The 24,916-nt window shown below is 45.4% G+C and overlaps 1 protein-coding gene across 2 annotated transcripts in view; it reads left to right on the top strand.

The window, feature by feature from the left end:
* LOC111142174 (tryptophan hydroxylase 2) overlaps positions 1-24,916 on the top strand; it is a 94,548-nt gene that overhangs the window by 9,989 nt on the left and 59,643 nt on the right. For both annotated transcript variants that reach the window (XM_022495179.1, XM_022495178.1), the window contains exons 5-6: positions 766-833; positions 22,908-23,104. In XM_022495179.1, the coding sequence (XP_022350887.1) occupies positions 766-833; positions 22,908-23,104 (265 nt within the window). The remainder of the gene's footprint in view (positions 1-765; positions 834-22,907; positions 23,105-24,916) is intronic.

Here is a 24,916-nt window from a genome sequence, read left to right as displayed (position 1 = left end):
CCAGCAGTTTGAAGAAACCAACCCAGAAAGAATTGATTGAAGGTACCTGAAAAAAGGAAAGTGGAAGGTCTGTTGACAAGAGGAGAGATTCTTGAGTAAACCGGAAAATTCCTCTGGGAAGTAATTGTACTTGACAAAACAATGACAGGATGTTTAACTTCCCAAGTGCATGACGATGGACAGAAGTCTTGAAGTTCCTAAAAACTAAACAGGATTGAGGGGGCCTCAGAGTGGAATGGAGCTCACTTGCTCTCCTGTGCATGAATCCCTCATAACCGATTTTGCATTATGTGGCTATACGCATAGAAAACAGCAAAACCTCTTTAATCCATGCTAATTTGGGGGATTCAATGATTATTCTGAATGATAGAAATTTTAACAAATGTGCGTTTATTGGCTGTGTACCCAAAGCAATTACATTTAGGTTAACTTACTGAATAACCATGTTAAAGGGACCTGTTTTAATGAACAGGATAAGATTAACTTGTGATTAACATCAATTACACATAGATGATACTTGAAAACCAAAGATACCGTTCACTGTAGCCTGAATTCCCACGCATCCTAAATGAGTGCAGCCCAAATGTAACGAGGTTTTACTGTAAGCCCGGTTCGCTTCTGCCTGTGCCATCAAGATGGTCGTCCAAGGACAAAATTCACATTTGACTCTGACACTCAGTAAACACCATGGCGATTTTCTTTCAGGACTACTGCGGTCGATTTTTCGGCACTTTGTTAAATAACTTAATCTCTTTTCTGTTTAAGGGATTTAAGGACAATGTCTATCGACAGAGAAGAAAGTATTTTGTGGATGTGGCCATGGGTTATAAATAGTAAGTACCTGTATAACTCTTCTCTGCGACTTGCGGCTGGCTAATTAGGGGAAGCCCGTGCCGTGTAAAACAGACCAGCCTTGTCTTCACTTTAACTTTTGCAGAAGGCAGACACGAACCATTTTAAACCCTCCCCAACTTGGTGGGGTTTAAATGCCAACACTGATTTTTCACCTGCTGGTCTAACTGTAACATAATGAGACCAGCAGGCCACATGCCAGGCGCTCCATTTTCACCATTGTGCTTGCTGCTCTACCAAGGCATGGGGCCATTTTTGTATATACTCTGCAGGGTCCAGAAAATGCATTTGAATTGTACTTGGGATTTGACTTGTCAGTAACCCCTTCAATGTCCAGCTTGCCCGGGGAAAGTAGGAAGGTACGCAGAAATGGTACGAGGGTTCATGGAAGCATCCTTAATAGAAAAGAAATGTGTTTGTTTTACATGGAAAGGGAAGTTCCCTGTAAGCTGGAGGGCTTGTGGGAGAGTTTCATGCCTAATCCCAGATCCCTGGTGGGATGAAGTCGGAGAACCTCCGGACTGGGGTTAGGACGGTGCCTGGTGCATGGCGTGCGACAGGATGTTTGAGACCGGCCATAAAGTCATGTGTTGATGCAGGAATGGGTTGTAGGCCTCTGTTTATTCTGTTCACATTAAGAAAACATGTAGACCATCACGGTGCAGCCTTTCCTTTGTCTGGTATGTGATCAGCAACATGAACTTTGTCTTCAGAACAAAATGTAAATCCATACCCCATAGGAAATGTTCTTTCTTATTTTAGTTGTGAACAGGTGAGAAGCTTGACTGTCCTGTGGGGCAGGTTTGTCCTTGGTGAGAGTTTCAGACATCTTGTGTGTTTTAGAGAGCATGTCTGCCTTTGCTTGTTTCTCTTCCTCTTTTTTTTTTTTTTTAAGGGAGTATGACACACAAAGGCTTAATGCCAAGTCAAAGGATCCCACATCACACCTCTGATTGTATCAGCTGTTTGCTCATTTCTAAGTCTCTTTCTTTCACACTTTGGGTCCTCTTCCTTTCCTCCTCCCAAGCCTCAGGCATCCTTCGTTCTTTCTCCCCTGTATTTATGATCCTAAACACCAGGACCACTTGCCATGTGCTTTTCCCACATGTTGTCTACTCCATTTTTGTTTTCCTCTGTTCCAGGCAGCTTCTTGACTGCCTTTAGCCTCCTGTGGCTTTCTACCCCCTCACAATGTCTGTGTGCCTGAAGCTCATCCCGGCCCAAGCGCCCTTCCCTCCCTCAGCACCATCACCCTTGAGACCCTTCTCCCGTTGTTTCCCAGTCAGATTACCAAGAAAGGACTCTTATGGGCTGGGCTCACTGTTTCACATCAGGGTCTGATCATTGATTGTGAGCCTTCAGCTTGGCTCCCCTTGGTTCACAGATTGTCCCCGGGGAATCAGGTCATAACAGGGGTCCTTGGAAGGGGTGTAGGCAGGACTGGCATTTGGGGCATCACCTGCCCATGACATGATAAAAGCTCAGTGCTTGGCAGAGCTTTTTTCTTTAGGTAGAACAGATGGATAAATATGTATTTTATGCATAGATGGTCATTTATGATACCTATGTGAAAAATATATGTATGTAGGTATGTGTGTCTTTTTTTTTTTTTTTTACGATTTTATGTATTTATTTGACACAGAGAGAGAGATCACAAGTAGGCAGAGAGGCAGGCAGGGAGAGAGGGGGGAAGCAGGCTCCCCGCTGAGCAGAGAGCCCGATGTGGGGCTCAATCCCAGGACCCTGAGATCATGACCTGAGCTGAAGGCAGAGGCTTAACCCATTGAGCCACCCAGGCGCCCCAAGGTATATGTGTCTTTAAAGAATTTTGTTAGCATGGTAATCAAGGAACTATCTCAAAGGTTACTTATTTCTTCTTGAGAGAGAGAGCGAGCCAGGAAGCAGGACAAGGCAAGCTGATATTGTGGGACACTAATTGAATTGGTATATCTGAGTCAAGCGCTCTCAAGGGTCACTGATCATGGGGAGTCTTTTGGTTCTAAAGAAAACATCCTGATAAGGGCAGAAGAGGAAAAGAGCATATAATGAAAATGATGGAGGGTAAAGTTCTCAAAGCATTAATAGGAGTTTGCATTTGCCACCTTCCCTTAGCTAAAGAGGAAAACCGGGGTACAGTGTCTGTGGAAAACAAAAGAATAAATTGGTGGATGGAAATGAAGATTATTTTTTTTTTCTTGCAAAAAGCTTTATTGTTTCTGTTTGGTCCACTACTTAGGAGAAGCCTCCAGGGTAGCTAAAAAGTTGCCTCACGGCTGCAGGGAGAGGCTCAGGCAGGAGTCCTGGGACCAGGGGGAGGCCAGAGGGGCCTCTCAAAGGGTGAACCTTTTGAAGAGACACCCACCCAGCCCAGCTTGGGGGCCGCCAGCCTGTGGAGTTAGCCAGGTGGTTGCTATCTCCTTGCTGAGTTCCACCTGCTCATGTAGGAAGTGGTTCTCTAGCAATCACAGAGCTGCGGGTCTGTGTGGGCAGAACCTGAGCAGGCAGATCCAGAAGGGCCTGCTTCAGGTTCTTCTCCAGAACCCCAGAAGCTTCCATGGGATGGATGGCTTCTGTGCGTCCTGGAGGAGGGCCTGGCTGCCGCATTTTTACCTCTACAAGAGGTGCTGGGCATCCTCATGCTTCTCCTCAGCCGATTTGGGGATGAGGTGGCTCACTCCTTCCAGAGCCACACCGGCATGGTAGAAATAGAAGCCCCAAGAGAGGTATGTGTGGGAGGCCTGCAGGTGCGTGCTGACCAGGCCGTCGACGGTGGCCTCCACCTTGGGGGAATAATTCTGACCAATTTGGGAGCTCATGGTTGGTGGCCAGTAATGAAGCTAAGCTCAAAAGATGGTGTTGGCTGGTTCCAGAGGCTGAGGGTGCTGAGAAGATGGCTCTGAACGTTGTGACTGGAAAAGAGGTTGGAGGGTCATGGGAGGCTGGAAAGGGCACTCCTGGTCTGTTCCATTCAAATACTGTTGGAGAGGAGACAGACCCACAGGATCCCCAGCTGGAAATGGTGGAGATTTTATTTTATTTTATTAATTTATTTATTTATAGATTTAAAGATTGTATTTATTTATTTGACAGAGAGATCACAAGTAGTCAGAGAGGCAGGCAGAGAGAGAGGGGGAAGTAGGCTCCCTGCTGAGCCGAGAGACCAATTCAGGGCTCGATCCCAGGAGCCTGAGATCATGACTTGAGCCAAGGGCAGTGGTTTAACCCACTGAGCCACCTAGGCGCCCCTATTTATTTTTTAAAAGATTTTATCTATGTACTTGAGAGAGAGAGTGAGCAAGTGAGAGCAAGCGTGTGTGCTAGCAGGAGCCGGGGCGAGGAGAGGGAGAAGCAGACTCTCCGTGGAGCAGGAGCCTGACATGGGGCTTGATCCTGGGACTCTGGGGTCAAGTCCTGAGCTGAAGGCAGATGCATAACTGACTGAGCCACCCAGGTGCCCCAGATGGTGGAGATTTTATACACAGAAGGCACTGGAGCGGCTGGAGTGTTCCAGGATCGGTCCCTATTTACAGAGCTGTGGAGTGCTTTGGTTCAAAGGCTCTGACTCAGTAACTGGATATTCAAGAGGCTGAGGTAGGCAGGAAACTGTCAATTCATCATTTACAGGGAGAAACCACTCTCAAGGGATTTACAAAACTCCCTATTGTCATGACCCCGGAGAGGCTAAACATTAACCCGATGGTGATTTGGTGGCTGTAGAGTGAAAGAAGAGGGTGTTTCCCAAAGAGAGTCTGGAATCCAGTGTGATCAACCTCACTGGGCCTGTTTCTTCATCCAGAAAGAGCATCTCAGCACATGTACGGCCCGTCTCCTGGGATTGTAGCAGGGATTGCCCGAGAGAAGGCATGTGCTGTGCCCAGTGCAGGGCCTGGCAGGCAATTTGTGATCGTGTCACTCCGTATCATTACATCTTCCCCTGCCCCTTTTCCACAGGCTGTCTTCAGTTTCCAGCTGACCTATTATTGAACTCTTTAGCTATGTTAATACCATGGTTTATGCTGCCACTTTAACAAATGTCCCTCAAAGTCATCCTTGGATGAAATGAAAACTCCTTCGGTTCCCCATTTAAAGACTGTTGCCCATACTGAAGCTTTTGCAGCAGACCAACATCCTTCTGTATGGAAATATTTCATAGAAAGCAATCACGTATCCCGTGCGTGTGTGTGTGTGTGTGTGTGTGTGTGTGTGTGTGTGTGTGTGTGTGAAGCTGCCAAAATACAGATAACCGATTGTCAGTTGCCTTGGTGTTTCTTGTAAGTTGACAGAGGGAGGAAGGTACCTAGCTGGGGTAGCTACCTTGGGAAAGCACAAACCTAGGGACTGTGGAAAGTAGAGAGGAAAGAGTCGTTCCGTAATGTCTTCTATGCCAATACTGCGGTGGCTTCTCTCCGAATGAGACTGAGGAGGTTAAGGGCTAGCTGTCCGTGTATGCGCGCACATGTGTGTGCTCACACAAGCATACGGAGCGCTGGAGGTCAAGGCTTGTGTTAGGGGCTGGTGGGTGCGGGGCACAGGTATTAGCAAATCCCAAGTGGGCCTGTCCCTGTCGTCTCCAGTGTGCCATGAAGTAAGTTAGGGGTTCTTTTCGTTCACAGAGAATAAAGATGCAATTTCTGATCAAAATAGGCGTTTTTCTTGTGCTGATGGCTTTCTGAGAGAGCAAAGGGAAAGGATGTGCACAATAATTACTTAAAATAAGCTCATTAGACTGGCTTCCGGCCGCATGTTGCACTCTGATTTTCCAAACCCATGCTTGGAAGCCCGGGTCAGAGAAGCAGATTATTGGAAATTGAGGCGGTCCTGAAAAATTTGGCACGCGAGGTCCCAGCGCACACAATTTTGGTGCTAAAACGGGGGATCATTCTGACACGTGGAGAACAATTCAGCTTCCTGCTAATAATTTGTTAAGGTTTTCTGGACCCCGAGCAGGTCAAAAAATGGTTGGAAAGAGAGACGAAGCTGGAGTCCAGATGTTTGGGGTTGTTCTAGAGATGGGCAGGCTGAGGTCTGGGGTGTCTGAAGGGAAGGACAGAGGGGAAGGAATGGAAGACTGATAGATACTGAAACCGTGGCCAAGAGGCCCTCCGGGGGATTCGTGTTGAATACTGTATTTTTTCTATGACAGTCCTGAAAGGAGAAGGCAGGGGGGAAGAATCAACACAAGCCGAGAAAATGAAAAAATTCCAGTCTCTGATGAAAAAACAGCAGGCTCGAGGTCTGTATTACCATGAACCTGAAGGAGGAGCGGGCGCGGGGGAGGCGGCCGCACGCTGAGAGCTGTCGATAGGGGGCACTCAGGCGCGGTTCTGATTGACAGCGCGGCTGAGAAACAGGATTGATTACCCAGGGGCCCTGCGATGCCCGCAGACGTGTCCGGCCACGTGTCGGGGAGGCCTGATTGCCTCAATAATGGCAAAGGAAACCTTCCTTAGTGCAAATACGTTCTCCATAGAAGACCCCAGAACGTCTACCCTGGCTTGAGAAGGCACTGATTCTGAATTCGCAGGGAAGAGGATGTGTATCCCACCCTGTCCGCCCAGACCCAAATAACAGAAATTCTTGGAGAAGCAGAGAAAGAAGTAGCCTGTGATTAGACGATGTGGAGCACACGTACAGACAGTTCAGAGACTACGCAAGTGTGTGGGGGGCAGATGGCGTGTGGAGGAACAGAAAATGATGACGGGGAGGGGGTGGCTGTTAGGTTTGTCTGCAGCCATCCAGCTTTCTGTCATTGGTACCTTCATATTTTAACCTTGGCATTTGCTTTGCTGCATTTCTGTAGGGTTCACAATTGCTATATTATTGGAGAAGAAGAATCAGTAATACATTTTTTTTTCAATTGGCTAGAAATAAACACATTTTTCTTTGAGGGCTATTATAATGATTATTCCTCAATAATACGCATACATATTTAATTATATTTTTGGTGAGGGTGGTGATAGTTATTTCAATCCATCTTACTCTCTTGGAAAGAGGCCCTGAGCTCTGACTTTAATTATGCCACTCTTGTTTGCTTCAATTGATTTTGAATATTATTGTGATTGTGTTTTGCTATGAATGTACTTTCTTCTGGCTGAAATTGAGGTGGTACATGAACCTCATGTCCTTCTCATGGGGCTGCTTCCTCTGATTTATTAGTTTTTTTAGTCCATGGAATCTGAAATGTAAATAGGTCAATGTGATGTCAATGAGTAAGTTAAACAAGGGAGTTTCAAAAGGCCAGAATTTGCTTGAAGTTGGAAAATTCCCCAACTTGCTAAGAAAACTCCTCTGACTTCAAATTCAGGGGGAACCACTTGAATCCGTCTCTCGGCCTCAGTTTTCTCTTCTGTGGAATGGGGAAAATAGTATATCTCCTCTGCCTTTCCCCTGGGAGTATTTTGAGGAGTAAATGAAATCAATAGAGCATTGCTACACAGTATACTTTATCCTTCTCTCTCTCAAAACAATAGTCAAAGAATCTAGACCAAAAGCCTGGGGTTTACTAGCCCCTGGCCCACTTGAAGGTCTTGGTTGCTTTATCCAGTTTTTCTTTCAATCTGAGAGGCAGGGCATGGTGTGTTTAAGAGGACAGAAGCTGGACTGGACTGCCTGGGATGAATTCCAACCTGAAACACTTGCCAGCTGAGTGACTCCTGCAAATGATTTGTCTTCTGTGCCTCCGTTTCCGTATCTGTACAATGGGAATAACTCTACTACTGCTTTATAGGCTTGTTATAAGAATTAAGTGAGCTAACATAATAACAGCACTTAGAACACTGCCTAGGAAATGCTATATAAGTATTTGCTAATATTATAATTTTTCTGACTTCAGCTGTCTCTCCTTTTTGTCTACCCTCATGCTCCACATCTTTTTTTTTTTTTTTAAGATTTTATTTATTTATTTTGGAGAGAGCACATGTGTGCGTGTGAGCTGGGGGAGGGGCAGAAGGAAAGACTCTCAAGCAGAGTCCCACTGAACATAGAGCCCAACGTGGGGCTCCATCTCACAACCCTGAGATCATGGCCTGAACCAAAATCAAGATTTGAATATGTATCCAACTGAACCATGCAGGCGCCCTTCCAAATCTTTTTATTACCTTTTGGTTAATATCTTTCTCCACTCCCCTTCACCAAGACTCTTTAAGTCCTAAAATTGTCTGATTTTTACACTGTTTTAGTTAATTATTTTTGTGTTATAAATTATTCCAAAATTGAGCAGCTTAAAACAACAAGCATTTCTTATCTTGCAAAGTTTTTTTTTTTAAGATTTTATTTATTTATTTGAGAGAACAAATGGGAGAGAGAGAGAAAGAGCATGAGAGGGGGAAAGGTCAGAGGGAAAAGTAGACCCCTGCTAAGCCAGGAGCCCAAGGCATGACTCAGTCCTGGGGCTCCAGGATCATGACCTGAGCTGAAGGCAGTCATCCAACCAACTGAGCCACCCAGGTGCCCAACTTTCACAAAGTTTCTGAGGGTCAGGATTTAGGGAATGGCTTAGCTGGTTGGTCTTGGGCCAGGGTCTCTCACGAGGCTGGAGTCAACGGGTTGACGAGAGAAGGCTAGGGCTGGAAGATCTGTTTCCAATATGGTCATGCACATGGCTGTTGGCAGGAGGCCAAATTTTCTTACAAAATGGGCCCTTCCAATAAGGCTGCCAAGTGTCCTCAAGATATGGCAGCTGGCTTCCCCCAGATCAAGTGGTCCCAAAGAAAGCAAGGTAGAATCTACCCTGCCTTTTATAACCTAGCCTCAGAAGTGGCATACCATCCCTCCTGATGGACTCTATTGGTTTCATAGCCAACCCTGCTATACTGTGGGAAGGCACTACACATGGGGATGAAAGCCAGGAGGCAGGCTTTCCTGGGGACCGTCTTGGAGGTTGGCTACCATATACATTTAAGTTGTGTTCAATTTTGTTTCTTCAAAACCCTCTCTATCAGCTCTACCACAATGGGCGCTAAGGTGTTATCCATAGAAGTAATCCTTATGGAGGCAGAGGTTGGCAGAACATGTGGCAGAATGTATAGACTTTGGAGCTAGACAGCATTGGGTTTGAATTCCTGCTCTGTAGCCATGAGCACTGACCCAGCTTCTCTGAGTCTCAGTGCTTTTTTTTTTTTTAAGTTAAGGTTTATTGATTTATTTTAGAGAGAGAGAGAGAGAGAGAGAGAGAGAGCGCGTATGGGCAGGGAGGGAAGAGGGACAGAGAGAGAAGGAGAGAGAAAATCTCAAGCAGACACCTTGCTGAGTGTGGAGCCTGATGCAGGGCTCAATCTCATGATCCTGAGATCATGACCTAAACTGAAATCAAGAGTCAGACCCTCAACCAACTGAGCCACCTAGGCGCTGCTGAGTCCCAGTGCCCTTACCTTAAAATGGGCACAGTATATTTCTACCATGTGTGGTTGGGAAGATTAGTGATTATAGGGCCCGGATGCTGGCTGGTACAAGCTGGGGTTGAATCTATGATAGATATGATTCTTATTATCATGTGTTAAGTAGCTAATGGTTCCTCAATTCCGTGTAATCATTTGTTAAGCTCATGTAAAATGAATAAAGGACCTTAAGGAGTGAATGAATTATGAAATTTCAGGCTCCATGGTGGGCTGGATTAAAGGAGATTTTCAAAAATATACGTGTGTGTGTGTTGGTGGGTGCGTGTGTGCGTGTGTACACGTGTGCATGCATGTGTGTACACTTTTCAGTTTCCTGTAACTCATGCATACAGCTTGCTTCTCAGTTAACAAAGCGGCCCTCTCCAAGGCCTTCCCAGGCCAGGAAGTCTCAGCGAAGGTCAGAGGATGTGGGTTGCAGGTGGGCTGTGTTGGATCAGTCCCTGAAGGGCTGAGGGTGGTAGAAATAGTCATCGTAGGGACCTCTCAGCTGGCATATTTGGGTAGTTTTAGCCTCCTTTAGTTAAATGCCTACCATGTGCTGAGCAGTGTGTTCAATACTTTGCTCATGTTTGCTCATTTAAGCTCACAAAGAGCTTTTGGGATAAGTGCCGTTCTTGGACTCATTTTGAAGACAAGGAAACTGAGCTGCAGAGACATTAGGAAACTTACTGAAGGCGACAGAGCTGACCATGTTACCTGCATAAACACCAGCGGTGGATGCTTTAATGTCTCTGAAATGGAGCAGTCGAAGAGTAGAACGAAAGCAAATACTGTTGGCCTCGGTTCATTTCCCAAATGACCAGAATAGTTTCTGGGTAAAGTCACTTCCGGGGCTGTCGTGTGCTTCTCTTGAAGAGTTCTCTCTCTCTTTGCCCAAGAAGCCACGTCTGGTCTTTTGTCTTTTGTGGCCCTTCTTCTTGACATAGACAGTATTGTACACCGGTTGAAAATAGCAGTCACAGAATGGAGACTCGGCATTTTAAAAAGTCATTCCCTTCACAGAATCTCCGCATATTTGAAATGCACGGTTCTTGTCTGTATTTAGTTCACTCCAGGCTTTAGGGAGCCAGGACTCAACTCAGCAGGGTGTGACTTTGAGTCTCTGGCACGTCCTTGGCAGGGTGGGGGGAGGGGCGGGGGCGGGGCTCGGCGGGGCAGAGCCACGCCCCAGCCTGCTCAGCCATTCTGCCTGGCTCTGCCCGGTCCTGCCCTCTTCTTGTCCTGCCTGTCAGGGCCTGAACCGGGTGGGATAAATGATGGATGGAAATAAACTGGGCTGACGCTTGAAAAACGACTGCCAGGGATTTGTCCCTCTCTGGCTTTTTCTAGTTACTAGACTATTCATTTCTTGATTTTTTGATTTAATAGAATCGCACCCTTTTGTGATTCATTTGCTGTGAGTGTAAGTACACAGCTAAACAGAGACCCTAAAACAAAACAGTCCCGAATGCGGACTGGCATATTTGAAAAGTGCGATCGCCAACCCAGCAGGCTCATTCAATTTGGGGGATCTTGTGAATATTCTACTCCGCTCCATCAGAGAGAGAGAGAGAGGCCTCTCATTCTGCACGGAGCAGAGAGGGTTCTAACTTCCTTTCCCTATCAAAGCAGAGGAAAGCCTTTTATTGCCACCCTCCTCTTCCTCCACCCACAGCCCCAGATGCTCCATGTCCACAGGAACCTCTCTGGGACAGAAGTGCCACGCACTCTAAGACACTGAATAGACACATAATAGGGAATGGATTTGCCTTCCACGCCAGCAGGAGGTCTTGTTTACAAGACTTGTGCTACAGGACTCTGCGGGAGTCACTCTAGTTTTGCAAAGAAGAGGAAGGAGGTGGATGATCGGCGGCAAACAAAGGTAGGCTCCAGACAGAGAGTAGGACTGATCCTGGGTAGCGCGGATGCTGCCCGTGCACGCCCGTGGGCACGCGGGGGCCGTCCAGACTCCCAGGTTCTTGTGACCAGTTAGCTTTCGTTTGAGCTGCAGGATTACTGACGCCGAGCCTTTCCTAGGAGGCATGTGCAATTATTGCAACTTGCAGAACTGTAACTGGGGTGGCTCCACCTCTCCACCTTCAGAGAAATTTCCGTTGACCTTAGTATTTCTCATTTCATGCGAGAAGAGGCATGATTTATGGATCCTGCTTGGTTTCAGAAGCGAAAAGTGAAAAGAAATACATTACTAACAGGAGTTGTGAGTGCCACATTACCTATTTTTAGGTAGGCGAATCTTAATTGGAAACATCACAAACAGAAGGTGGAGGAAGGATGAAAGGGAAAAGTTACGCTTTCTTCCCAGGGAAGAAAACTTAACTGGGATGTTGCAAGTTTTTGTCTTTAATTCTATTTTTCTCATCGGTTTCATTGGCAGATGGGCACCTTGATGAATTGTGGGTTCTTGTGAGGTGGGACTGAGATTTAATTTTTTTCCCCTCTTCCGCCTTTTTGAGAAGACGGCACCTTAGAAGGCAAATATGTTTTCTCCCCCGACGGAGCTAATTTTATCCCATTCCATTATCCCCCATTGATTTGCTTTCCCAGGTTTTGAATGAAACTGAGATATATGTGGCTGTTTGGGTTCTTGTGACTCCTGCATAAACACCAGTTGTTGATGCTTTAATTTCTCTGAAATGGAGCGGTAAATTGAAAAGTAGAACAAAACCAAATATTTGTTGTGCTGGGGTCATTTCCCAGATGACTGGAATGGTTTCTGAGGAAGGTCACATTAGGGTTTTCCAGAGGGCCTCTTCCATAGAACCTGAGTATCTTTTTCCACTCAAGAGGCCACACCCCCGCCACCCCCGCCCTTTTTTTCAATACACATAGCAACTTCCCTTTGACATAGGTGGTATCATCCTCAAGTTAAAAAACGAGAGCAACAGAATTAAATGACCGGGTTTTATAAAAGCTATTCTGTTCTCTACAGAATTCTCAGTATATTTGAAATGCACAGTTCTTCAAAGTATTTAAAAGATGTCAGGCTTTATGGAAGAATCATTTTCATGCCAAATGTTTCTTTTTACCTGAAGTTTAGCTCAATGGCTGAAAGGAAGCGAGCCTGAGAATTGAAAGAAAGACAAAAGGGAAAATTGATTTGGAAAAGGTTTCTCTTTTTCATTTTTTGAGCTTGGCGGGTTTTTTAGATGTGTGTGAATGCCTCAGTAGGATGTTGTCTGATTATAAGGCGGCTCCTACAGCTGGGGAAAACCTTAGCACAGTATGGCCTGGTGTCACTTCCTGACAAGGACAGGGGTTGCACCAGATTCTAATGCCGTTCTCGGGGAATGAGGTAGGGGCATTTTACTTTAAAATGATTTCCATGAATGTGAAGGACTGAAATTACTTTCCACAAGTTCTGTCTGAGAGGTGAATGGATTCACACAGAAGAGCACTGTTTTGTCATCTCCAGGCCTATTCCCGATCCTGCAGGGAAGGGATGAAATTGCATCCCTTCCTCATGGAGGAAGGGATCCAGCTAAGCTGAGTAGCTGTTAGGTGTTAGGCATCGGGGTGGGGGGCGGGGCGGTTGCAGATGACGTCACCTGATCTTCTCAGTGTTGTGTGGTTGTCTTATTTCCCTGAGTTTCAAATGGGGAAACAGAGGCCAAACTCAATGCTTCATACACATTAGGTACTCAGTACCTTGCACTGAGGTGTGTTGGTTAAGAGTGGGGGTTCTCTAGAGCTTGCCCTCCGTAATCCGAGTCCCAGCTGTGCCTCTTACTAGCTGTTTGATCTTAGATTACTGTGCGTGAGCCTCAGTTTCCTTCACCATAAAATAGGGAGACTAATAGTTATTTAATCACTCTGTAAGGTGAGCAGTATATGACATTCTCCAGGTGAAGTGCTATTATATTGTTATTGTTTATATTGTTATTGTTTATATTGTTACTGTTACAGGTAGATGAATGGATGGATGCTATTATTAATTTCCTTAGGGCCATGACCTGTAGGGTAACCACACTCCCTCGCCCACCACTTTATATAAGACATCGCGGGGGCCCAGTAGTTAGCAACATCCGGTCCCTGTTGGTCAGGGTGCAAGATGGGTGGGATTAAATCTGGAGGCCTTGGAGCCCCCAGCCTGGGTCTCTCCCTATCCATGCCCCGAGATTGTTGGCCACTATTGCATTTCAGCTCGTTTCTGGATTGCATTTTTTTGAGTTCCCCTTCCTTTTGTGTGTTGAACACGCACGTAGCGATGGATGTGAGACCCATTGTTGTGGCTGTTCATAGTTAATTTCATGATGTTTTTTGCAGAAGAAAATCACTCCTCTAGAATGTGAAGAGGGCTTTCTGCAAGGTGAGAAAATAGTGGGAAGCTCTATCTTGGGGGTGCACGGGACAAATAAAAACAAATAATTTCCAGGAGTTAAATTTTCACTCTCCCTGAGGCTCCCAAGGTGTAGTAGTTTATTTTCATTATGTCTTCTGTAAAGGCAGCACCAATATTAACAATGTGAACAAAACAAACTAACGTTTTTGTTTGCTACCATCTGAAAGTTCCTTAGGGCCCATAGACTCATTTGCGAAAATTCATGTGTGCAAAACTCATTTGCAAAAACAAATAAAATATGTGATCACAAATGCTCTTTACCTGACTGGCCTAGGGGACTAGCTGAAAATGAGTTTGTGCCTTTACGTCTACCCTGTGGTGTGGCATAGCTGTCTGGGGCTGCCTGATCTCCTTACCAAATAACCCTCATCGAGCCACTTTATTTATGTCAGACAACTCAACGGTTTGAAATCTGGATATAACTCAGACGGCTGTTATGTCACTGTACTGATTTGTGAGTTTCCTTTTTGAAAAATTGCATTTGATCATCACGTTCTGTAGCTTTGGAAACATCTTTGCAAGTTCATTCCGTAAGAAGTCCAGCAAAGGAAACATCTCTGTGTTCAGCCAAGTTTGGCTTTTATGTCCCTTTGGGTTTGCATATGCTGCTTTCTCTCCTCATAAAAACCGTGGCTACAAGTATAGGATATGCCTAGGAAGACTGAGTTAAGAAAATTAGAAAAAAAGAAACACTTACATATAAAGTATGTAGTACATGAGGATAATCAGGAGCTACCAGAACTTACAAATATCTCAAAGTCTTTGGACTTGCTTCTTCCATAGCAATTAAAATACGAGGCAGGGACGAAGCAAAACAAATGTATATCTGTCTGGCTTTGTGATACACCACTATAATTCTTTTTTTTTTTTTTAATTCTTCTTAACCTTTGTTTTTTTTTAAAAGATTTTATTTATTTATTTGACGGAGAGAGAGATCACAAGTAGGCAGAGAGGCAGGCAGAAAGAGGAGGGAAGCAGGCTCCCTGCCGAGCAGAGAGCCCAATGTGGGGCTTGATCCCAGGACCCAGGGATCATGACCTGAGCTGAAGGCAGAGGCTCAACCCACTGAGCCACTCAGGCACCCCTCTTCTTAACCTTTAAATATGTGGCTTGTTTCAGCTGGATTGATTTACTTATTTGACAAATAATATTTGTTGGACACCTACATATTCCAGACTCTGGTCTGGGTAGCAGGGATATAAAAATGAACGAGCAAACAAAAATCCCCTGCCTTGAAGGAACATACCTGGTAATGGGGGGATAGATTTAGCAGACTAATATTTTGGATATATTACTCCCCGTGCCCTGCCCCGCCTGTATTATTGACACTGTTTCATCATAAAGTTATTGACTGTCCTTTATGGTCTGAATTCTGAAGTGTAACTTCAGTGTAATCAAATGCAGGAGCCTTACACTTTTCTCATTGACTTTTAGAAATCAGTAGAAAAAATGGCATTTGCTTTCTCGTTAAACTTTAATGGAATCCATGGACTCCACTTAGGTTTTGTTTTGTTTTTCCTGGCTTGTGTCAACATAGTTTCTAGTCTCAGAGGTGTCAGCCATCTTCCTGCTGAACTCCCACTGACCAGACAGCTCTCTGCTCGAGACACCTGGTTGCAGGTGATACTGTTTCATGAAGGTGGGACCAACTGGCACGGTACTAGGTGACATTATGGTCACCAGCTACATGAGGTTACAAGTACTGATGGAAACTTCTGTGTACTAGTATGTCACTTCAGTTGTGAGACGTGTAACAAATGCTTGGTAACAATCGATAGTAAATTTTGTGAATGATGAATATTTCTTTAAAAAGTATCACATGGTGGGAGGCACCTGAGTGGCTCCAATTCCTTAAGCATCTGCCTTCAGCTCAGGTCATGATCTTGGGGTCCTTCATGGAGCTCCACACCTGGCCCTCTGCTCAGCGGGCAGTCTGCTTCTTCCTCTCCCTCTGCCTCTCCCTTCTGCTCATGCTCTCCCTCTCTCAAATAAATAAAATCTTTAAAAAATAACATTGGATTGAAATAAAGGCTATTCTTATGATGTTAGAATAACATCAATCTCCTCTTCTATATTCTTATGTTTCCTTGCATGGCAAGGAAAGAGGATGAATTACAGATAGCTCCCTGAAAATTATGCAGAATTCAGGGTATGCTCATTGGGGAGGCAGCACGTGCATGTGTCATAAGTCAAGAAGGGACAAAGATAGAGACCTCCTGCCTTCATGTTGCCATGCTCTTTCTCCAAAGGCCCTGTCCAGACCCTTAGAGGAGCTGCTAATTGCTAATGAGTTGCAAGGTTGATGGGGTTTTACATTTCATCTCTTCTCATTTCCCTTCTGCAAACCCCCAGGTGGAAGTGTCAGTCAAGAGAGAACTGCCTAAGGTGGGGAAGGAAGAAAAGATGAGGCAGAGGTAGAGGGACAGTCTATTCCAGGCAGATAAACAGCTGTTGAATAAGTGAGGCGTCCCCTGGCCCGAGGAACATGTAATGAAATCAAATAAAAAATGAGTTCATTCCTAACTGCTTCTATCAGATTCACCCATCCCCTTAACGGATTCTCTGTTTACCTTGTGCTCTGGTTGGGTCTTGCCACTGAGGAGACCCAACTGTTTAAAAGAACACAGTCTGCCTTGTGCTGCAGCCAGTAGTCTTTTTTTTTTTTTTTTTTAAAGATTTTATTTATTTATTTGACAGAGAGAGATCACAAGTAGGCAGAGAGGCAGGCAGAGAGAGAGGAGGAAGCAGGCTTCCTGCCGAGCAGAGAGCCCGATGCGGGGCTCGATCCCAGGACCCCGGGACCATGACCTGAGCCGAAGGCAGAGGCCTCAACCCACTGAGCCACCCAGGCGCCCCTGCAGCCAGTAGTCTTGCCATCTCCATGTAAATACTGTCAACTGCAGCCTGTCACATTGTCCTCCACGGACTATGTGAATTGCTTCCCAACGCTGGGGTTCTTCTAACCATAATGCAAACAAAGAAACTGCATCTCACCTGTGAAATTCTAGCAACAAGGCCTCCAGCAGACAGCCAGGATGTACCACTGTAACCAAATATTTTCCAATCTCCCAAATTAGGGGGAAAAAAAAAGGCAGAAGAAAAGTCCAGCCTTGTGGTTGGACCTGCTGGAGGAGAAGATCAAAGAAATCGTTAAATAAAACAAAAGGGTTACTGCTTATTCATCTGGCTAGAGAAAGAACTCCTGCAATTTCAGCCTTAGTGGGGTACATGTCCTTGGAGGTCAGGATCCACAACATATTTGTTAAACAACTTGAACAAGCTCGGAACTTAGAACTATAAAGGTACCTTTGCCCCTGCAATGTCTACTTTGTTCCATCTGGCGGGGACAGGGCAGGTTTTTCAGGATCATCCCCCTGCCTCCAGGAAGAGTAGCGTTTCACTTCGCAGGCAGAAAGACGCCTCCCACAGCCTTCAGTATTTCCCAAGAAAGTTCTTCGTCCTCTCTGAGTAACCTACTGCATCGGGGATTTTTCCCATTGTCAAGCCTCGATTTCTGTGGTGACCACTGTTGTGCTTTTTCCAGTTCCATCTTCACTGAACACTGGGTCCCTGTCGTGTTTCTAAAGCCTTAGTTTACCATTCTTTGGCACAAGGGCTGAGTCTGCAGTGAGTAGAAGCTACTGAAAGTTGCATCTGTTTCCCTCCAGTGATTTAGGGATCTGTGAATAATAATTTTGGTGGTTATTGAGAATTCTGGAATCCCAACTAATTCCATATAAATGGAGGAGACTCCCTAAAGATCTAATTATAATATTTACATGTCATTAGTTTGTTGAGAAGTCTCATGTTGTTGGGGTTTATTCCAACGGCAAAATGGTTTTATTTTTCCCACTTGCTGCTTTCAACTGTATTGTGTTGAATTCTACTTTCCTGCTGGGAAGCAAGTTCCTTAGCAACATCTAATTTGCTGTCATTTTCAATTATTAGTGTAGTCTCATTTGGGTATTTAAGGCCTCGTCCCATTCATTTAAAAAAAAGATTAATCTCAAATTTGATTCAAAGTGTATCCTCCTCCCCCACCCTCTGTTATCTGGAGGGAATGCGTATGTGTGTAAGATGAGTGTGTGTGCTGGTTCTGAGACATCCTCCCTTCTCTCTTCTATGACCTCGCTTCCCTGGAGTTGGAAGCTGAGAGGAGCTGAGAGCTTTTTACAGGGTTGTTAGAATATCAGTGGTGGGCAGACTGCAGGCCACACTCAAGCTGGCTTAGACAGATTCTTTCTGATGGGCTGGTCTCTGTGGAAATGGTCTCTGCAGAGTGTTTTTTATAGCTTCTTAGGCAGCACCCTTCCCTCTACCTCTCTATAGACATGCACCCTGCATCCCCATGGCCTTGGCAGTGGTCATGCCACTGACCCTTTCTCTAGGTTGTGTACCCTATAGAGCTTGGGAACCCCTCACAAAGCAGGAGTGATGGGAGTTTTGGGAGCCCCTTCTGTCTCCTGAGAGGTGAGCAGAACAGCTCCCTTTTCCTCCCAGGCACATCATATTGGATTCCACAGAAATCTCTAGAGTTTACAAGGCATCTGACTTCATGTTCATGTGAACCTCAAATGTCAGAGGACGCATGTCAAACTTCCTCTTCTACCTCTACCTTCTACCTCAGAGCCCTATATTCCTAGCTTCCTGATACTCTCATGTCTTTCTCCTACTTCAGTCTGGTGGCCATAGTAGGAGGGTTCCAGGTCCTGCTGCTCAGCTGTGGTCCAGGTTGGAAATGCGATATCAGGCCCCACTTCTCCTGGGCAGTCCCCCTAAATGATTGTCATGGTGCAATCTACTCTCCTCACTGTGGGGAGGGGAAAGAACCTGCCCTCTCCCTCAAACACTGGCCCTCCCCGAAATCCTGTGCCTCTCTTATCTCCTGTTAGACTAGTGGGGGAGTTTGTGGGTGGGTGGGAAGGGTGGTTGGACAGAATTTATTTTTTTAAATATTTTATCTTGAAGTAATCTCTACACCCAGTGTGGGGCTTGAATTTACAACCCTGAGAACAAGAGTCACATGTTCTAGCCAGGTACCCATGAGAGAATTTATTTAGTGGTAGGGCCATTCCTGCGGTCTCCTTTTTTTTTTTTTTTAAATTTTTAAGGTTTATTTATTTGAGAGAGAGAGCAAGCACATACATGAGCAGAGGGAAAGGCAGAGGGACATGGAGAGAGAGAATCCTCAAGCAGACTCCCCACTGAGCATGGAGACTGAGACAGGGCTTGATCTCACTGGCCTAAGCTGAAATCAAGAGTTGGCCGCTTAACCGACTGAGCCACCCAGGAGTTTCTCTGCTGACTCTTTTTAAAAAATTTTATTTATTTATTTGACACAGAGAGAGAGAGAGAGAGATCCCAAGTAGGCAGAGCAGCAGTCAGAGAGAGAGGGGGAAGCAGGCTCCCTGCTGAGCAGAGAGCCCGATGCGGGGCTCAATCCCAGGACCCTGAGATCATGACTTGAGCTGAAGGCAGAGGCTTAACCCACTGAGCCACTCAGGCACCCTTTGCTCTGCTGACTCTTAATAACCTGGCTGACTCTAGCTGCTGGGGGCTTTCTCTAAAATGTGAAGTACTTGAGTGACTTCGATTTTGGGCCAGAGGAGAGTTTTAGGATGCTGAACTATGACACCTATGACATATACATTATAACATGTACCCCCAGATAGACGTGAAATGATTATGGGTATATATCCTAGGCCCTGAAAAGATCAGGAGACCCTCCTGTCATTCTTCTCATATACAATTCACACCAAAACACCTTAATCCATGACAAGGGCAAAGAAGGGCAATGCATTCTGTTTTTCCCATGACCACAATTTTTATGTTTCCAAATGTCAAATCTCAATGTTTTAAAAACATATATGCATTTCTAGTGCCCCAACCACTATCTCTGATCTTACTGAGAGGAATTAATAAATGAATAAATATGGAAGTACTTTCCATGATCTATAAATGCATGCAAGTACCATGATTACATGTGATTATATGAGATTTTCTATGTATAAAAACACGTACCTATAAGCCTTATTCAGTTTGGTATATGAAAATAAGTTGGTTTCTGGAATACATAATTTATTTCTTTGGTATACACCAAACAATTAAGACTACAACCAGTCTTGAACCAGACTGACTGGGTTTTAAGCCTGGCCCCATGATTTTAGGCACACACCTTAATTTCTCTGAGCCTCAATTTCTTCATGTGTAAATGGGGATAATAATAGTGTGTACCTCACAGAGTTGTTGTGAGAATCAAATGGATTAATTCATAAAAACAATACTTAAAAAGCCTTAGAAAAATGGCCCATAGTAAACTCTCAAAGATGGGTTTTTATTATATATAATCTTATTAGCTGCAGAGAAAAATAGGAAATTTCTTATTTTTTCTTCAATCTTGGTATTTTGGCTATTAATCAGGGAAATAAAATGGATAAAGTTAGCATTTACTTTGTGATGAAGTTGACTTTTAAACATCTGCCTTCAATAGTGACCCGGGGCTAGGGGCTGGAGTGGAATGAGAAAGCTCCAGACGGCCAGAGTCAGACTTACCTGCCATCAGGGTAGCAGTCACATACACAGGCATCGAGACTCAGATACCAGGCCAGTGAGCCACTCAGGCAGGACAGACAAGGGTTGCGGGGGTGGGGGGTGGGGGAGTGGTGGGGATGAAAAGGTACCATGACCATGCTGGAAATTCGTTATTAAGTAACAGATCTGTAAAGCTCTTTGCTCCCATTCTAGCTCTCACTTGCTTTCCTTCTGTTGCTTGCTGTTGGATATATTCAGCTCCCCTTCGAAATGCTGAAGGTTTGAAGATTCATATCCAGGGGAAAAGTTTGACCTAACGATTCTTTTCAAATGGCTTCTCAATATTTCATTTACTGTTTCAGCCTCATCGCCTTCCTGCCTCGTGCTCGTGCCCAGCTCTTATTAGCTTTATTGGCTTACCTGACTCCAATTGATTTCGTTGAATTTTCTGGAACTGGAGGCAGACCGTTTATATATTTATTTCCTTGCATCCTTTCTATTTTTATCTTCCCATTTCAAGCTTTCATTCTAAACTTATCACAGATGCTAAGCCTTAGCAGTCTTGATCTTCTCAGCAAATATTTGCCAGGTTGTAATTTTTTATTTGTTATCAACAGCCAAATTTAAACAAGGCTAATCTCTTTCTAATTTGGTTTGCATGAGCCCCAGTCTTGGTACTTAGAGAAAGCAAAGGCTAATTTCTTGTTCTTTCTTAAGTGTGTTCTTCCCTTATCCCTCATATACTGCAGTTCTATTTTTTTTTTTTTAATAAAAATAATTTGGGGCAGTAGGAACCACATTTGGACTTAAAGATTAAACAGAAAGCATTTTGGCACGAGCACCCTGAAGTATAGAGATGGTTGGGGGGTGGGGGATCTGTGTGTTAGCTTAATCTTGTTAATGTCCTCTTTCCCTTTTCCACTGCCTTGGTGGGGGAAGGTGTGGGGGCCGGTCGCTGGGTGGGGGGAGGTGGGGCGGTGGGAGGCGGGGTACTCTGGGTGGTCCCAGCTTGTTGAAGGGGTCCTGCAGCTGCTGCAGCCGTGAGTGGCAGTTGGTGCCCGCGCTTGGGTTCCTGTGGCAGCTGCCTGCTGCAGGCTGGGTTCTGTAGACGGCCGAGGTAGTATTCCTAGTTTCATGTGTGTATATTTGGACTTCCGTATGTTGTATGTATATATCTGCTGAAGGCAGGGGCAGAACTTCTGTCCGATGGCCAGGGTAGGCAGCGGGGGAGGGGAGGAGTGCTGCAGGTGGCTGTTGAGGATGTCTTGAGAGGTTTTTCAAAACCCTAATTTCACTTTTAAAATAGGTTTCTTAATCAGAGGCTAAATTCAGATTCAGGTCTGTCAAACAATAGCTTGCAAAAGCACATGTCCATACTGCCTTTGTTCTATTGTCACCCCCCCCCCCCCTCCCCCCCTCCCCCCCCCCCCCCCCCCCGCCCCCGCTCTTCCCCCTGCCTCTGGAAGCTGTTTCCTGCTCATGGCTGCTGGTTGCTATTAAAACAGCATTTCCTCCATCACCTTTCTGTCCAGGAACTTGCAGATCCTACCTGGCCCATGAAGCTCAGCCTCCTCCAGGAAGCTCTCCGTGCCCTTTCCAGTCTCGAGCCACCTCTCACTATTCTGACCTAGGAGTCTGCACACTGTGGCTTGTAGGTCAACTCTAGCCAACTGTCTGTTTTTTGTAATGAAGCTTTGATGAGGATACAACGATGTTCATTTGTTTACATGTCATCTCTGGCTGTCTTTGAGATACAATGGCAGAATTCAACAGTTGTGACAGAGACCATGTGGCACACAAAAACTTAAGATATTTAATTTACTTTCTGAACCTTTGCAGAAGAGGTTTTCTGACCCCTCTGCTAAAGTGAGAAAGCTTAATGTATGACCCTCCCAGCATGATGGGTAATGAATTCCCCTATTGTGCATTGCGCAAAGCTCTCACTTTAGAATTCAATATAGTTTATTTTATTTTTTTTTAAAGATTGTATTTATTTGACAGACAGAGAGAGAACACAACCAGGGGGAGCGGCAGGCAGAGGGAGAGAGAGAAGCAGGCTCCCTGCCAAGCAGGGAGCTTGATGTGGGACTCGATACCAGGACCCTGGGATCATGACCTGAGCTGAAGGCAGTGGCTTAACTGAGATACCCAGGCACCCCAGTTTTTTTATTTTTAAGATTTTATATTTATATACCCTCCACACCCAATGTGGAGCTCAAATTCACAACCCTGAATTCAAGAGTCACATGCTCTACTGACTGAGCCAGCCAGGCACCCCAAGAATTCAGTATAGTTTTTTTTTTTTCCCCCTGTAGTTCCCAGACATTTTACTCACTGAACGAAAAATCTCAAAATTACACTTGGAGATTGGGGCAGTTTCCCCACAAGGACAAAGAGAACCCACAGGCAATTTCATTTTCTAGAGGCAACATCCGTTTATTGACTTCAGTAGATGACTACAGAAAAGGCTTCCAGAGCATAGCTTTGTACCCAAACCAGTTTCTTCCAACCCAGAGCTCTTATTCATTACTGATCTCAGTGTAAGTACATAAGTCTTGTCAAATTTCCATAAGGTTGTGTGAAGATGTAACTTAACCAGATCATTTGTATGGAAGTCCAAATATACAAAATTAAAAGTTACCATTTATTAAAAAAATAATTCTGCATGGGATCCTTTTGGACACTCAGGTGTCCCGCTTTACAAGAACTTGACTAATGGCAGGTATGAAATGAGATGTTTAACTCCGTTCCAGAGCTAGAGTCATTCACTGGTCTTCTCTCCCGTCCAGCGGCCAGCCCATCCCCAGGGTGGAGTACACAGAGGAAGAAACGAAGACGTGGGGCGTCGTGTTCCGCGAGCTCTCCAAGCTCTACCCCACTCATGCTTGCCGGGAGTATTTGAAAAACTTCCCTCTGCTGACTAAATACTGTGGCTACAGGGAGGACAATGTGCCTCAACTCCAAGATGTCTCCGTATTTCTGAAAGGTAGGGCTTCACACAGGCTGTCTCTTGCCTTCCTAGCCAGCATCCTTGCTTGCCTCCCAAGGATACATGGTGCGGGAAACGGCCCTTTCTACAAAAAAAGAAACACTCCCTTTGATTTAAAGAGAGGAGCACTGAGCCATTGACTCCCCAGGGCCACCTGCGGGAAGCAGAGCAGAGACCGTGGGCAGGGAGAGGGACTCCGCTGTTCACACCGCTCAGGGGCTTTGGTGGGCTCTCTCGTGGTTGGCTGTTCTAGGCGGTAAACCCCAAAGGTTATTGGCAAGTTCAGCTTTGAGCTCTTTCTGATCCAGGAACTACTCTGTGGGGCTACATGGGGATGGAATGACCTCAAAGGTGACATTTTAATTGCTTTGTTAAAAATTAGTATTGCATAAGAAATATCATGGATAATGTTGAACACTAGTGACTTTCCTTTGGGGGAAACCAGTCAATTAATCAAAGAAATATTTTTATATATACGTGATATGCCAGGGGCTATACTCATGTCTGATACAGTAGGCAACTAGATGAGACACAGTGTCAGCTCAAGTTCATGTCCTTGTGTGGTCACTCTCCTCACTGGCTCTCCTGGGACAGCAACGGGGGAAACTTGTAGGAGTGGCAGCAGGAAGCCCGGTTTCTTGGTCGCCCTGCTTCCTCCTCTGAGCTTCCCTGGGGTTGAGTCCCGGGTTCTCCATTCTTTCCTCTACCCTGTCTCAAGTGTAGCAGTTGTAAAAGCAAAACCTTCGCTGCCCTTCTTCTTTCCTGGAACTGCCTTCCTTGCCTGCCTACCCTCTATCCGTGACACTTTATTTTCTAGACTCTTCAGGCCCACCTCTCAGGAACCCCTCTGAATTCCTCCCCACCCTCCCCACCCTCCCCACTAGGTAATCAGTCTTTGTATTAGGTTCCTATTGCTGCTCTAAGACAACACCACAAACTTCGTGACTTAAAATAAGAGAAACGTATTATCTTACTGCGCTGGAGATGGGAAGTCTAATACCAAGGTCTTGGCTGGGCTGCATTCCTTCTGGAGGGTTCTGTTTCCTTGCCTCTTTCAGCTTCTGGAGTCTACCTGCCTTCCTTGGCTCCTGGCCTTTTCCTTACATGGCTCCATCCTCTTGCTTCCTTCGTCATGTCTCCTTCTCTGATTCTGACCCTCCTGTGTCCCTTTTATAAGGATCCTCGTGATTATCTCAGACCTCCCCTGAGTAATCCAGGATAATCACCCCATCTGAAAACCCTTAACTTAATCACACCTGCAAAGCCTATTTGGCTGCATAGTCCCAGGTTCAGGCTGTGAGGTCATGGGTACCTTCGGAGGCTATGCCTCAGCTTGCAACAGCCCCCACGTCGGGCCACTTCTAGCTTTGCTACCCATCGTCAGCCTGCCAACTGCCACCACCCAGACTGAGGTCCCTGTTCTACAACCTTGATGTCCGTATTTTCTCCCCGACACTCTCTTGTCCTCTGCTTCCAGATGAAGCTTCCTAAAGCATCACTTCCTTCCAGACATCTCTGCTCAGAAGCTACCAGGGGTTCCCCTTTGATTTTTACTGGGGTTAGACATTTTTTTTTTTTGTAAAGGCCAGATAATGACTGTTTCTGTTCTTGCGGGCCAAGAGACAAATGGAGGCTCTTCTGTCAGTACTTCAATAACTATTGAAGTGTGACCATTAAAAAAAATCTAAAAAGTATTCTTAGCTCGTGGGGTGCACACAACAAACTGGATTTGGACTACAGGCCACAGTTTGCTGATCTCTGGTTTATATGATCCCGTTCTGAACTGCTCAGCCTCAACTCAAGGCTCCA

This window comes from Enhydra lutris, unplaced genomic scaffold (genome assembly GCF_002288905.1).
Source record: "Enhydra lutris kenyoni isolate GAN:26980312 unplaced genomic scaffold, ASM228890v2 scaffoldscaffold7, whole genome shotgun sequence".
Taxonomy (NCBI): Eukaryota; Metazoa; Chordata; class Mammalia; order Carnivora; family Mustelidae; genus Enhydra; species Enhydra lutris.
Note: the sequence above shows the minus strand (reverse complement) of the source record. Positions and strands in the feature narration are given on the sequence as shown.